Genomic DNA, 14003 nt, shown 5'->3' with positions numbered 1-14003 from the left:
CGTCCACCTCGACAGAATATTACCGCTTCCGCCGCTTGGGGCACGTGGCCGGAAGCGCGCGCCCCGGGGCGCAACGGGACACGTAGTTTTTTTGCGTGGCCCGATGTGCGCGAGCCCTCGGGAGCGTCCCCGTTGTTATGGGGACGGCACGGGGAGAAGGCAACATGGCGGATGCCTGGTGGCCCTGACAGGCGGCGCGCGGAGACTCCGCCAGGGGCTGACGCTGCCCAGGGCGATGACGAGGGAAGCACAGGTACCAGCGGCACCCACAGGACAGAGACGGGGTGAGAGGTGCCCCGCGCAGCGTCTTCCCGGGAGTGAGGCTAAAGGCCTCTCCAGGAACTGGAGGACCAAGAACTCTATGATTTTAGCCTCACCCCCCATGGGGGACTCCCAACTACGTCAGGCCGCGTCCCCCGCGCCAACCGCGCGCCCACACTCCCCCGCCCCTCCTCTCCCACTGGTCTCCCATCCCCCTCACGCGCCGCGTCCCCCTCTGGTACCCCGCGCCAACCGCGCGCCGACTCCCCCGCCCCTCCTCTCCCACTGGTCTCCCATCCCCCTCACGCGCCGCGTCCCCCTCTGGTACCCCGCGCCAACCACGCGCCGACTCCCCCGCCCCTCCTCTCCTGGTCTCCCATCCCCCTCACGCGCCGCGTCCCCCTCTGGTACCCCGCGCCAACCACGCGCCGACTCCCCCGCCCCTCCTCTCCCACTGGTCTCCCATCCCACTCACGCGCCGCGTCCCCCTCTGGTACCCCACGCCAACCACGCGCCAACTCCCCCGCGCCTCCTCTCCCACTGGTCTCCCATCCCACTCACGTGCCGCGTCCCCCTCTGGTACCCCACGCCAACCGCGCGCCAACTCCCTCGCGCCTCCTCTCCCACTGGTCTCCCATCCCACTCACGCGCCGCGTTCCCCTCTGGTACCCCACGCCAACCACGCGCCAACTCCCCCGCGCCTCCTCTCCCACTGGTCTCCCATCCCACTCACGCGCCGCGTTCCCCTCTGGTACCCCACACCAACCATGCACAGACTTTACTGATCCACATCCCCCTCTTGTATCCCAGGCCAAACACTCCCTGACTCCACTGTGCTGTGCCACTCCGCCGTGTCACGTCCCCCACCGGTACCCCATGCCAACCACCTGCCGATCCTGTTGCTCTGTGTTCCCCGTCAGTACCCCAAACCAACCACGCGCCGACTCCATCATGTCGCATCCCCCCTTCATAGCCCACACCAACACCATCATGCCACATCTCCCCACTGGTGCCCCATGCCAACTCTTTCATGCTTTGTCCCCCGTTGGCACCCCAACCCCAACCACGTGCTGACTGCTTCGCACCGCGTTCCCTGTCAGCACCTCCACACCAACCAGGTGCCAACCTCACCACTTCCTTGTGTCCTTCATTGGTAACCCATGCCACTACCTCACCACTTTACCCTGTCATGCCAATGCCACACTGACCATCATCATTCCTCCATCAAATCACTTGTTTAGGTGTTTAATATTTGACATCCAGATTTTCAAACGTTGGCCTGTGTGACTTGCTCAAGGCCTCAGAACATGAAGATAACAAAGGAAATGATTAGTGATTAATCATTAATGATCTGGAGGATGGCGTGGATTGCACCCTCAGCAAGGTTGCAGATGACACTAAACTGGGAGGAGTGGTAGATATGCTGGAGGGTAGGGATAGGATACAGAGGGACCTAGACAAATTAGAGGATTGGGCCAAAAGAAATCTGATGAGGTTCAACAAGGACAAGTGCAGAGTCCTGCATTTAGGACAGAAGAATCCCATGCACTGCTACAGACTAGGGACCGAGTGGCTAGGCAGCAGTTCTGCAGAAAAGGACATAGGGGTTACAATGGACAAGAAGCTGGATATGAGTCAACAGTGTGCCCTTGTTGCCAAGAAGGCCAATCGTATTTTGGGATGTATAAGTAGGAGCATTGCCAGCAGATCGAGGGATGTGATCGTTCCCCTCTATTCAACATTGGTGAGGCCTCATCTGGAGTCCTGGGTCCAGTGTTGGGCCCCACACTACAAGAAGGATGTGGAAAAATTGGAAAGCATCCAGCAGAGGGCAACAAAAATGATTAGGGGTCTGGAACACATGACTTATGAGGAGAGGCTGAGGGAGCTGGGATTGTTTAGTCTGTGGAAGAGAAGAATGAGGGGGGATTTGATAGCTGTTTTCAACTACCTGAAAGAGGATGGATCGAGACTGTTCTTAGTGGTAGCAGATGACAGAACGAGGAGTAATGGTCTCAAGTTGCAGTGGGGGAGGTTTAGGTTGGATATTAGGAAAAACTTTTTCAGTAGGAGGGTGGTGAAGCACTGGAATGCGTTACCTAGGGAGGTGGTGGAATCTCCTTCCTTTGAGGTTTTTAAGGTCAGGCTTGACAAAGCCCTGCCTGGGATGATTTACTGGGGGACTGGTCCTGCTTTGAGCAGGGGGATGGACTAGATACCTCCTGAGGTCCCTTCCAACCCTGAGATTCTGTGATTCTCTGAAAGGGGTAAGAAAAGGGAGGATGAGGGTTAAAGCAGAAAAATAATTGGAGTCATATTCTATACTGACTCAAGCAAACATGTTCTGATATTTTAAAGATGGATTTAGCTGCCTATATTTGGGAACTCAAGTTTGAAAATTTTGGCTGTAATCTCTCCATCTCAGTTTTCTCTTGTATATAAAAGTCGGGAATGCCTACCATGTACACTCACAGGATTGTTTTGAGGATTTACTAGCTAATCTTTGTACAGTGGTTTGAGTAATATTATTAGCTGTGAAAGTAAAAGTACCAGTGAAAGTGTAAACTGGTTTATTTGTGCCTTGATCTTAGTAACTCTGCAGACAAGATGGCTACAACAAAGCTGTATAAACTGGACAATGTAAACAGTTATGCAACCAACTGCTTCCCTGCCAGAAACATTTTGCGGACAAGTGAAGAAGGTAACATTTTTTTGACTGCTAATAACTTTGTCACCCCGCTGTATAATACCATGTCAGATTCCATAGAACTGTTAAAGGCTTGGGGCCAGATCCTAAGCTGGTATAAAGCAATGTGGCTCCATTATTTTCAGTGAAGTTATGCTGACTTACGCCACCTCGGAATCTGGCAATTGGACTTTTGATTTGTCTCCATCACCCATATGTTAAAATATATGCGTTAAGAGATGAGTCTCATTCAGACTAGAAACTCTAGACACTTACTTCAGTTTGTGTACAAGAGTTCTTACATCTGCATGCACTTAATGTACGAAAAGTCACTGGGCCAAATTTAGCCTTGGCATAAATGGCTTTTATGGGAACTGCACCCTTTTACACCACGGCTAAATTTGGTTAAATGTGATACTTTTAATTAGATTATCATCACAGACAGTAACTCAAGTGTAACTGTCACTATAATGATCTGGGGAGGGGAAAACCAAAGAAAATAACTCATTTTTCATGACACATGTATTTGCTGTCATGTGCATGTCATAAATGTACACAATGCTGTACATTTATGCCAGATGAATAAGAGCCCCTGCCCTTACAAACTTAGTGTAGAGTCATGTGTGAACACAACAAATTAAGACTATGTCTGCACCAGGGAACTGATCATTGGTAATGAACAGATGGGACATCATAAGGGTAAGTACTAATGGTGTATTGTGTGCACACTATTCATGCACTTTTAAGTTTTGCCTTGCACCGACACTTGCATAAGACTATGCCATCTCAGTTGCATTGTCTTCTCGTTCTTCTTCACAGCTCCCAGCACAGCTCCCTGAAGCAGTGGCTTCCGGGAGATTTCAAAAGGCCTTGTGGGAGCCCAGAAAATTGTAGAAGTTGAGGGAGGGATAGCTCAGTGGGTTGAGCATTGGCCTGCTAAACCCAGGGTTGTGAGTTAATCCTTGAGGGGGCCATTTAGGGGATCTGGGGAAAAAATTGGGGATTGGTCCTGCTTTGAGCAAGGGGTTGCACTAGATGACCTCCTGAGGTCCCTTCCAGCCCTGATATTCTATGATTCTATTTCCTGGGAAAGTCCCAGAAGGTTCCAAGACATGGAGCCATTTCCAAGTCCTTTTAGCCAAATGGAGGCCAAGAACAACGCTCACCTTTTGCTTCTTGCTCAACCAGAAGGGTTTCTGCTGGAGCTTTTGAAAAGTAATTGTGATGCTGGGAAAAGGACTTGGAAATGGCACTGGTTCTTCCTTAATTTTCCTCCTTGACACCTTTTGAAATCTCCCATGAGCCACTACCTCAGGGAAGTGTGCTGGCTATTGTTAAGTATCCAGGTGACAATGCAGCTACAATGGTGCAGAACAGCACTCGTATATATGTGCAGGGAAAAGCTGCACCTGAAGCAGAGTGGTTAGTTAAACATTGCACCATTGGTACAGGCACTGGCTTGCACATTCATTTACTAATTGTTCAATTCTGTAGCGCAGATGCAACCATTGAGTCAAAAGCTCTACTCCAGCTCTCTTTGGGGTGGTGCAAATCTGCACCTCCTGCTACTAAGGGCTGTACCTTCATAACACATACTAGCCCAGCGGTGGGCAAACATTTTGGTCTGAGGGCCACATCTGGGTGGGGAAGTTGCATGCAGGTCCATGAATGTAGGGCTTGGGCAGGGGGTTGGAGTGCAGGAGGGAGTGCAGGGTGTGGGAGGGGGTGCGGTGTGCAGGAAGGGGCTCAGGGCAAGGGGTTGGGGCAGAGGAGGGGTGCGGGCTTTACGAGGGGGCTCAGGGAAGGGGGTTGGGGTTCAGGAGGGAGTGTACAGTGCGAGAGAGGGCTCCGGGCAGTGGTGCAGGGAGGGGCCGGAGTGCGGGAGGGGGCTCAGGGCAGGGGGTTGGGGTGTAGGAGGGGTGCGGGAGGGAGCTCAGGGCAGGGGGTTGGGGTACAGGAGGAGTGTGGGGAGGGTCGGGAGCTTGGGGCAGGGGGTTGGGGTGCAGGAGGAGTGTGGGGAGGGTCGGGGGCTCAGGGCAGTGGGTTGGGGTGCAGGAGGGGGTGCGGGAGGGGGCTCAGGGCAGGGCGTTGGGGTGCAGGAGGGGTTCGGGATGTGGGCTCTGGGCTGGCGCTGCTTACCTGTAGCAGCTCTGGGGTGGCAGCGGCACGCACTGGGGCTAGGGCAGGCTCCCTGCCTTCCTGCCCCAGCCCCGCACCACTCCGGGAAGCGGCTGGCATCACGTCCTTGCGGCCCTGGGGTAGGGGTGGGGCAGAGGGCTCCGTGCACTGTCCTCACCTGTGGGTACCTCCCCCGAAGCTCCCATTGGCCACGGTTCCCTGTTCCTGGCTAATGGGAGCTTCGAGGGAGGTATCCACAGGCAAGAGTAGTGCGTGGAGCCCTCTGCCCCCCCTCCCTCAGGGGCCGCAGGGACGTGGTGCAGGGCCCGCAGCGCCACAGAGGGTGGCAATCCCGCAGCCCGGATCCAAAGCACTCAGGGGCCGGATCCAGCCCACGGGCTGTAGTTTTCCCACCCCTGTTCTAGCCCCTGGACTGTAAAGTATTTTGGGCAGGGGCCATCTTTTTGTTTTGCATTTCTACAGCTTCTAGCACAACAGAGTCCTGGTCCAGGACTGGAGCTCCCAGATGCTATAGGAAGACACACAATAATAATCAGAATTTGTAATGTAAACAAGTACATTCTAAAACTATGTTTAAATGTACCTGAAAATGTTCCAAAACTTCACCTGATACAAAGTGGACAGTTGTATAATCTCTAGGGCTTCATTTTAATGAGAATTTCAATAGGAATCACAGCCTGATGACCGGGTAGGACAGGAACAGTACTGCTGCAGCCAGAGATCCAGGGAGCAGCATCTGTCCCCTGTCATTGTCTTTAGCTATGTCCTATATATTTTGTGGGATTGTTTTGGCTGAGTTGATATCCATGAAAAACTTAGAAATTACAGAAAAAATCCAGGATTTACTTAAAAACAGTGGTAAAATTCTGCTTTTCTGTGTCTCTGGCAACAGGCTTGATATTTCTGTCCTTAACTGATGATCGAGTTGCCCCCGATTAATTATTTTATACACAAATATTTTACAGAGAGGTCATTTTTAAAAAACAGTGATTTAGCCATGTTTTACATCAGATCAAATGCCGAAGTGCCTAGCACACTGTTGGTGCTGCACAAACACATTCTAAGGGTTGTTTGCTTACTTTGATGTCTATTCCAATCTTGTACTTCCTTATGCCAGGGGCCGGTCACTGGCTGGTGGCTCACAGAGCTGCCCAGAAGACCAAATTTGAAGCAGTGATCTGTGCAAAATCCCTTCAAGAGAAAGTAGGGGGGACTCCACAGTACCTGGCAGAGCTCCAACACCATGGGTACACAGATGAAATGGTTCAAGAGAATATCCTAGATGGGCCATTTCTGGTGAGTGCCAACCTAACTAAATGAGGAGGCAAAATACTTGTAAATTATACTTGGCAGTTATATAGCACTTTTAATCCCTCGCTCTCAAAGTGCTTTCCCAGCTAACTGAGGAAGCATCACAACAGTCTTGGGAGGGCGCATCTAAGCATCTGGTTTAATATACCTTGGTGATCTTGTTACTACAGTTTCCATAGTATTGGAGTCAACTTATGCTTTTATCCTGGGGTCTATACTGTTCAGGCTGTGTGGGTCACACAGGTGATACCTTAAAAGCTGAGGTTCTCTTCCTTCTGTTTGGACCCCGTGGCAGTTTTTGAAAGAGTTAGGGACTTGCTGCTGCATCTATAGCCAAGTTATTCAGTAGTGGTCTGCTTGGCTGCCATCTTCCATGCAATAGGTAATTTCATTTCAGTGACAATACTGTACCTGCAGGCACAGGTCAAATATTACTTAGTGTGATGGGGCAAGGCCAGAAGGCTATAGAAAAGTAGTGGGAGATAGATATATTAGCTCCAGGCTAAACAAATCCCTGGTACCAGGTTAAGTGAAATGGAAGCTGCTCCAGGTCAATTAAGACACCTGGGGTCAATTAAGAACTTTCCAGAAGGCAGGGAGAAGGCTAGATTGATTGGGACACCTGAAGCCAATCAGGGGCTGGCTGAAACTAGTTAAAAGCCTCCCAGCCAGTCAGGTGGGTGTGCATGTCAGGAGCTGTGGGAGGAAGTTGTGCTGTTGGAGAGGCTGAGTAGTACACACCATATCAGGCACAAGGAAGGAGGCCCTGAGGTAAGGGTGAAGTGTAGCTTGAGGAAGTGGGGGCTGCTGTGGGGGAAGTAGCCCAGGGAATTGTACATGTCATGTTTCTAAAAGGTCAGCTACCCTAGCTGATACTATTAGGGTCCCTGGGCTGGAGCCTGGAGTAGAGGGTGGGCCCGGGCTCCCCCCCTCACCCTTGCCCCCTGATTAATCACTGAGACTGGGAGACAACAGAGACTGTGCAAGGAAGGATAACTTCTCCTCACCTCTCTTGCTGGCTTATAAGACTGTGACCCTTGTCTCGAGAGAGAGAAGGGTTACGTGGAGGGTCACAGTGAGCCCCTGAGGCTAGTGAAATCCGCCAGGAAACGTGGGACCCACAGAGGCAAGGACAGAGCTTTGTCACATTAGATTGTAAACTTTTTGGGCTAGGGACTCTCTCTTTGTTCTGTCCAGCACAGTGGGGTACTGACACTAGTGCAATGCAGCTAATAAATAAAATTTTGAATTCTCTACTGCTGGAAGCGCTGCAGAATCCATGTGAACAAAAGTCAAGACAGACGTTAACGTATGCCTGGAAAATCGACCCAACGCCATTCCCTATGTCTCTGCTGCCCGTTTAATTCAGAGATTCAAATAAAGGTGACACAAGTGGAGTTTGCTCTGGTATGTTTGACACTGAGGCACTGGGGATTGATGCTACAGTACTGCCTGATAAGTCACTCTGCAGTGCAGGTCTCATCCCACCCTCCCGTGTGGCAATATGTGCAGACTTTTCTACTCTTCATCTTGATTTCCAGCCACCTTTTTTACTTTGGTTCAGCTTTGCACAGGTAGGGAGTTATCTCACAGATGCAGCCAATATAAAAATTCAGTTTTGTCCTGGGATGTCCTCTGTATTTTCTCCTCAAACTGGCTAGGTGACAACTGACACATCCCAAGCACTAGTTGAATTCAGTGAGGAATGCTTGCAGTATTCTGGGGGTAGCCTAAGGGAGCTGCTCTCTCAAGGCATCTTTCAAAGGGCCCGTGTGCCTTGAATTTCTTTGTGATTCTGGCCAGACAATACACAAGTTTCCTGGTTCACTGTCCTATCTGGGAAACAGTGCATGGTCTTGACTCTGAATAGATTCCTGTGATCTGCTGTCTGAGGAATCCTGGCTGGAGTATACTGCAGAAATTCTGAATGGGAGAAAATAATAAATCTATTAAAACAACATATATGTGATGGGAATTAAACTAAAACCATGAGTTTTCTGTAGAGAGATGCTGTATTTCCTCAAACACATGGGAGAACCTTGCTGATGCTGCCCCCCACATAAACCTGCTGGAGCCTCAGCTAAGTTATTGGCACTGCCTACGTTCATGTTAATGTTTATGTATGGAAGAGGTATGGTATTGCAGTATTTCAGAGTAACAGCCGTGTTAGTCTGTATTCGCAAAAAGAAAAGGAGTACTTGTGGCACCGTAGAGACTAACCAATTTATTTGAGCATAAGCTTTCGTGAGCTACAGCTCACTTCATCGGATGCATACTGTGGAAAGTGTAGAAGATCTTATTATATACGCACAAAGCATGAAAAAATACCTCCTCCCACCCCACTCTCCTGCTGGTAATAGCTTATCTAAAGTGATCACTCTCCTTACAATGTGTATGATAATCAAGTTGGGCCATTTCCAGCACAAATCCAGGTTTTCTCCCCCCCCACCAACCCACTCTCCTGTGTGGACTAGACCAGGCTGAGATTGATGGTGGGATGGAAAGCCCTTGAGGAATTCCACCATGATTTCAACAATTTCCATCCCACCATCAGCCTGGTCCAGTCCACACAAGAGATCCACTTCCTGGACACTACAGTGCTAATAAACGATGGTCACATAAACACCACCCTATACCGGAAACCTACTGACCGCTGTTCCTACCTACATGCCTCCAGCTTTCACCCTGACCACACCACATGATCCATTGTCTACAGCCAAGCTCTAAGTTACAACCGCATTTGCTCCAACCCCTCAGACAGAGACAAACACCTACAAGATCTCTATCAAGCATTCTTACAACTACAATACCCACCTGCGGAAGTGAAGAAACAGATTGATAGAGCCAGAAGAGTTCCCAGAAGTCACCTACTACAGGACAGGCCTAACAAAGAAAATAACAGAACGCCACTAGCCGTCACCTTCAGCCCCCAACTAAAACCCCTCCAACGCATTATTAAGGATCTACAACCTATCCTGAAGGATGACCCAACACTCTCACAAATCTTGGGAGACAGGCCAGTGCTGGCCTACAGACAGCCCCCCAACCTGAAGCAAATACTCACCAGCAACCACATACCACACAACAGAACCACTAACCCAGGAACCTATCCTTGCAACAAAGCCCGTTCCCAACTGTGCCCACATATCTATTCAGGGGACACCATCACAGGGCCTAATAACATCAGCCACACTATCAGAGGCTCGTTCACGTGCACATCCACCAATGTGATATATGCCATCATGTGCCAGCAATGCCCCTCTGCCATGGACATTGGTCAAACTGGACAGTCTCTACATAAAAGAGTAAATGGACACAAATCAGATGTCAAGAATTATAACATTCATAAACCAGTCAGAGAACACTTCAATCTCTCTGGTCACGCGATTACAGACATGAAAGTTGACATATTACAACAAAAAAACTTCAAATCCAGACTCCAGCGAGAAACTGCTGAATTGGAATTCATTTGCAAATTGGATACAATTAACTTAGGCTATCTTGCATAATGACTTAGCCACTCCCAGTCTCTATTCAAGCCTATTTCCCCTTGTTCTTTCCTACCCCACTCCCCCCCGCCAGACGTTCTTGTTAAACCCTGGATTTGTGCTGGAAATGGCCCAACTTGATTATCATTCACATTGTAAGGAGAGTGATCACTTTAGATAAGCTATTACCAGCAGGACAGTGGGGTGGGAGGAGGTATTTTTTCATGCTTTGTGTGTATATAATAAGATCTTCTACACTTTCCACAGTATGCATCCGATGAAGTGCGCTGTAGCTCACGAAAGCTCATGCTCAAATAAATTGGTTAGTCTCTAAGGTGCCACAAGTCCTCCTTTTCTTTTTGGTATTACAGTAGTTCAGGGAGAGAGGAAAACATGCTATGTGCATGGTCTGTATGTGTACATATCAAAGAGAGGTTTCAGAGTAGCAGCCGTGTTAGTCTGTATTCGCAAAAAGAAAAGGAGGACTTGTGGCGCCTTAGAGACTATAAATTGGTTAGTCTCTAAGGTGCCACAAGTCCTCCTTTTCTTATATCAAAGAGAGAGAGAGACAGGAGAGAAGAGAGCGGTCTGGGTTCTGCACATCTTGTTTTCCTGTTAAAATTACCCTTAATCCACGCCCTCCCCCGGCATCTGCTTTATTGCTATTATAAATTATTTGGATTACAGGCACTCCTGGAGACGCCAGCTGAGCTTGGGACGCCACTGGGCTAGGCACTATATGTACACATAGTAAGAGATAGATCCTGCCCCGGAGAGTGTACAGCAAGTCAATCGCTGATATGACAATAGAATCCGTAGTCGCTGACTCCTTGTCCAGTGACCAGACCACGCTCCCTCCTTTTTCCTAGGATATTACTGAACAGCAGTATTATGTTACAGAATATCAAATTTAAAGGACCTCAGACTGTGTATCAATGTCTTATTCCCTCTCCCCTTCATTCCCCCCAAAAGGTTGCATTACATATTGTATATATACGTACACACAAAAGTTGAATTAGGGCTTGTCTACACATGAAAAGTATTCAAGAATAAGGTAGGCTGTGACTTGAAAACAGAAGAGCTCTTCCAGAATAACTCTATGTGTTGACAGGCCCTTAATATCTGGGGTCTGATTAAACCTGTAACTTCAGGGACAATCAGAGTCATGACAAAACTTCTAATTTCTTACCTTCCCTGGTTGGACCTACATATTAAATGGGTCTCCAAACATAGGCTATTCCTTATCAAAAACAGATTTTTTAAAAAAGAATGGAAATATATAGGTGTGTGCATTTGTTGCAGGAATTAGACTGCGTGAGATATGCCCACTTCCTCTTAATGGTGGTTCCCTGCTGGATACTCCGGAGAGCCAAAAATGTTTAGGGTTCCTGCCAGTGTGATCTGCAGGAGGGAAATTCCTCCCTGATCCTGATGATCAGCGCAGCCCTGTCCACATGAGCACAAGTCTCTACGGCTAAGCATCTGATCCCGTATATACCTCAAAATGACGTTACACACACCCCTGACATCCCTTTGTCCTTATTTAGACCCTGATCCTTCAAGTTACTCCATGTGGGTGGGCCCCTGTGCCTGTGCAGACCCAAATGGGACCATTCTTCCTCTTTTTATTTTAATTATATTTCACGGGGTGATTTTCAACCTGCCTAAACCAGGCTGCATGTAGGAGCAAGACTTTTTGCATTACCTTTGATAGATGCAGACAGGAAACAGTTATAGGAAATATTCTAGATCCTTCATTAAAATCAGTTCAGTTCAGGTTGTGAGTTTACCTATCCCTTGGATAGTGTTTATGAAAAGTTTCATGTACTCACCATATGTTTTCTTTGGCTTGGTCTTCTGTAGCATAAGCTGCTTAAAGTCTTCAGTATCTGTGGCACTCCTTAGTGCCTCTGTGAAGCCATTCCTAGTCTGTGCTGCTACCACCAGTTGGTCATTGCTCTAAATATGGCCTTGCTTGCACTTTTCTCTCTCCATAGAGACACAACTCAGTCTTCCTGAGACTGACTTTTCAGAGTTCATACTGTTCTCATCGGCTTGATAGAAACACTAATGCGTGTGTGGATATAGACAGTGACTAAAAATTTCTAGAAGAACAGGAGGACTTGTGGCACCTTAGAGACTAATCAATTTATTTGAGCATGAGCTTTCGTGAGCTACAGCTCACTTCATCCGATGCATCCGATGAAGTGAGCTGTAGCTCACGAAAGCTCATGCTCAAATAAATTGGTTAGTCTCTAAGGTGCCACAAGTCCTCCTTTTCTTTTTGCGAATACAGACTAACACGGCTGCTACTCTGAAAAAAATTCCTAGGTTATTTGATGTTCTCTAATATTGGCAAGGCATGTGAGATCTCCTTTGTTCTGGGAGATGGTCTCTACTGACGAAGCGCGTATGCTTGGAAACTTTTCCAATTTCTTTTAAATCAGACTCTTAGGCTGGTTTTATCAAATGTTATTTCTAGTTCAGCAGCAGAGAACATGGCAAGTTCTCTTTCTAGAGAGTCCAAACTCAAATAATGTCTTCCTGTTTGAACATTGTTCTCTCAAATTGTAAGTTTCTAAAAAATACTCAATCATAATTATACAATCTTAGCATTAAATATTAAATGGTAACAAATTAGGGCACTTTACTGTTCACATAAAACAGATTTTAAAGAAAATAGTAGTGTAAAAATCAACAGTTTGTACACTAAACACAGTTATATGAAGCTTAAAATTATTGAATCTAAATGCAAAGGGATGGATCCCCAAGTGTGCTAGAGGGAGGTAAAACTGGCTTTACACCACTTTCCTCCTACTCTGATCCTAGGGGCTCATAGGGGTCAACTGGCCTCCATTGCATATCAGAGCAGCTCTGGGACTGGTCTAACTTGTGCTGATGGATAATGACCCTCAAGAGGCCACTCTGGTGTCACTGCCCCTGGCATACCCCCAGGATGCCCCCTTTGCTGGGGGGGAATTGGCATCAGGCTGGATACAGCAATGTTTTTCTCATTAAATGTATGATTCTTTAGTTTAAGGCTTAAAAATTCACTCACCCCTGGTGAGCAGAAACTCGTCCTGGTAATTGGGGATGAGACTTAAAAATCAGCAATTTCTGCAGAATTTATGCTTTAATTTGGAAAAAAAAACGTTTCTTGTCCTTAAGAATATAAAATAAGCTTCCAAACATGACCAGATGCAGTGCTTTCTTTCTGATACTGCAGACAGACAGCTCAAATGTCTCTGTTGCAGCTCCTGGCTTTCCCAAGCATCAGTAGGGGGACGTTAACAAGACTCTGGTCAGTTTCATGGCTAGGATTCAGAACTCACTTTGGACAGCAATGAAACAGACTCTTCCCACCTACCCCCTTCACAGCAGCCCCCAAGAGGCTGTGAAAAGAGAGTTGTGGAAATCCCAAACAATTAGCTGGTTCTGGGATGGGGAAGCAAAAGCTGTTTCTTTTCCAGCAACAGAATGGATGGAGATTCTAATTTATGAAGACATCAAGTACTCAACGGCTGACAAACAGTGGAACCCCTGAGCAGAGTTCAGGACCAAGCACCCTGATAGGAATCCCAACAACCTCCCTATTCTCAGCATTTGCGGGACAGAAGTGGGGTTCTCACCATGGCATTGTTGACTATTGCTGGTGCAACCAACTGATTTATCTATACTAAAGTGTTTAACTGACTGGAGCGTTAATTGATTGCCAGTTAGTTTGTACGTGCTAATCTGGACACTACAAATGTTTGTGCTTTATACCATAGGCTGAGCCCTCCTTCCCTCCCCTTACCCAAAGATTTCTTGTTTCATCAGTTTTGAGTTAACTGACTGCTAATTAATTTGAGGTAGTTATCACATTTGTATCTGCTAGTATGGACACTCGTCAAACATTCATTCCAAGAAACAAACGTTTGTGATTTGGACTAGATGACCTTCTGGGGTCCCTTCCAACCCTGATATTCTATGATTCTATGATTTGCCATAGCCTGATCCCTAGGATAAGCCACAGACATTTGTATCCTGGAACAAGTTTATTACTGGCAAAAGGTTCAAGCCCCACTTCTATCATTAAAAGCGATGTCTCCTTTGTTGGAAAAACTGTTTTAACTCTG

General features: G+C 47.7%; 1 protein-coding gene across 4 annotated transcripts in view; it reads left to right on the top strand.

Moving 5' to 3' along the window:
• Positions 1 to 78: 78 nt before the first annotated feature.
• The window catches only part of XRRA1 (X-ray radiation resistance associated 1), a 50872-nt gene continuing 36947 nt past the window's right edge, over positions 79 to 14003 (top strand). The window contains exons 1-3 of one of the 4 annotated variants that reach the window (XM_073334151.2): positions 79 to 284; positions 2853 to 2962; positions 6204 to 6382. In XM_073334151.2, coding sequence (XP_073190252.2) covers positions 172 to 284; positions 2853 to 2962; positions 6204 to 6382 — 402 coding nt within the window. In that variant the 5' untranslated portion in view covers positions 79 to 171. The remainder of the gene's footprint in view (positions 285 to 2852; positions 2963 to 6203; positions 6383 to 14003) is intronic. The other 3 variants (XM_073334160.2, XM_073334170.2, XM_073334181.2) reach the window with 3 other exon arrangements.

This window comes from Lepidochelys kempii, chromosome 1, assembly GCF_965140285.1.
Source record: "Lepidochelys kempii isolate rLepKem1 chromosome 1, rLepKem1.hap1, whole genome shotgun sequence".
In the NCBI taxonomy this organism is placed as follows: domain Eukaryota; kingdom Metazoa; phylum Chordata; order Testudines; family Cheloniidae; genus Lepidochelys; species Lepidochelys kempii.
The sequence above is the reverse complement of the archived record's forward strand: the minus strand, read 5'-3'. Positions and strand labels throughout refer to the sequence as shown.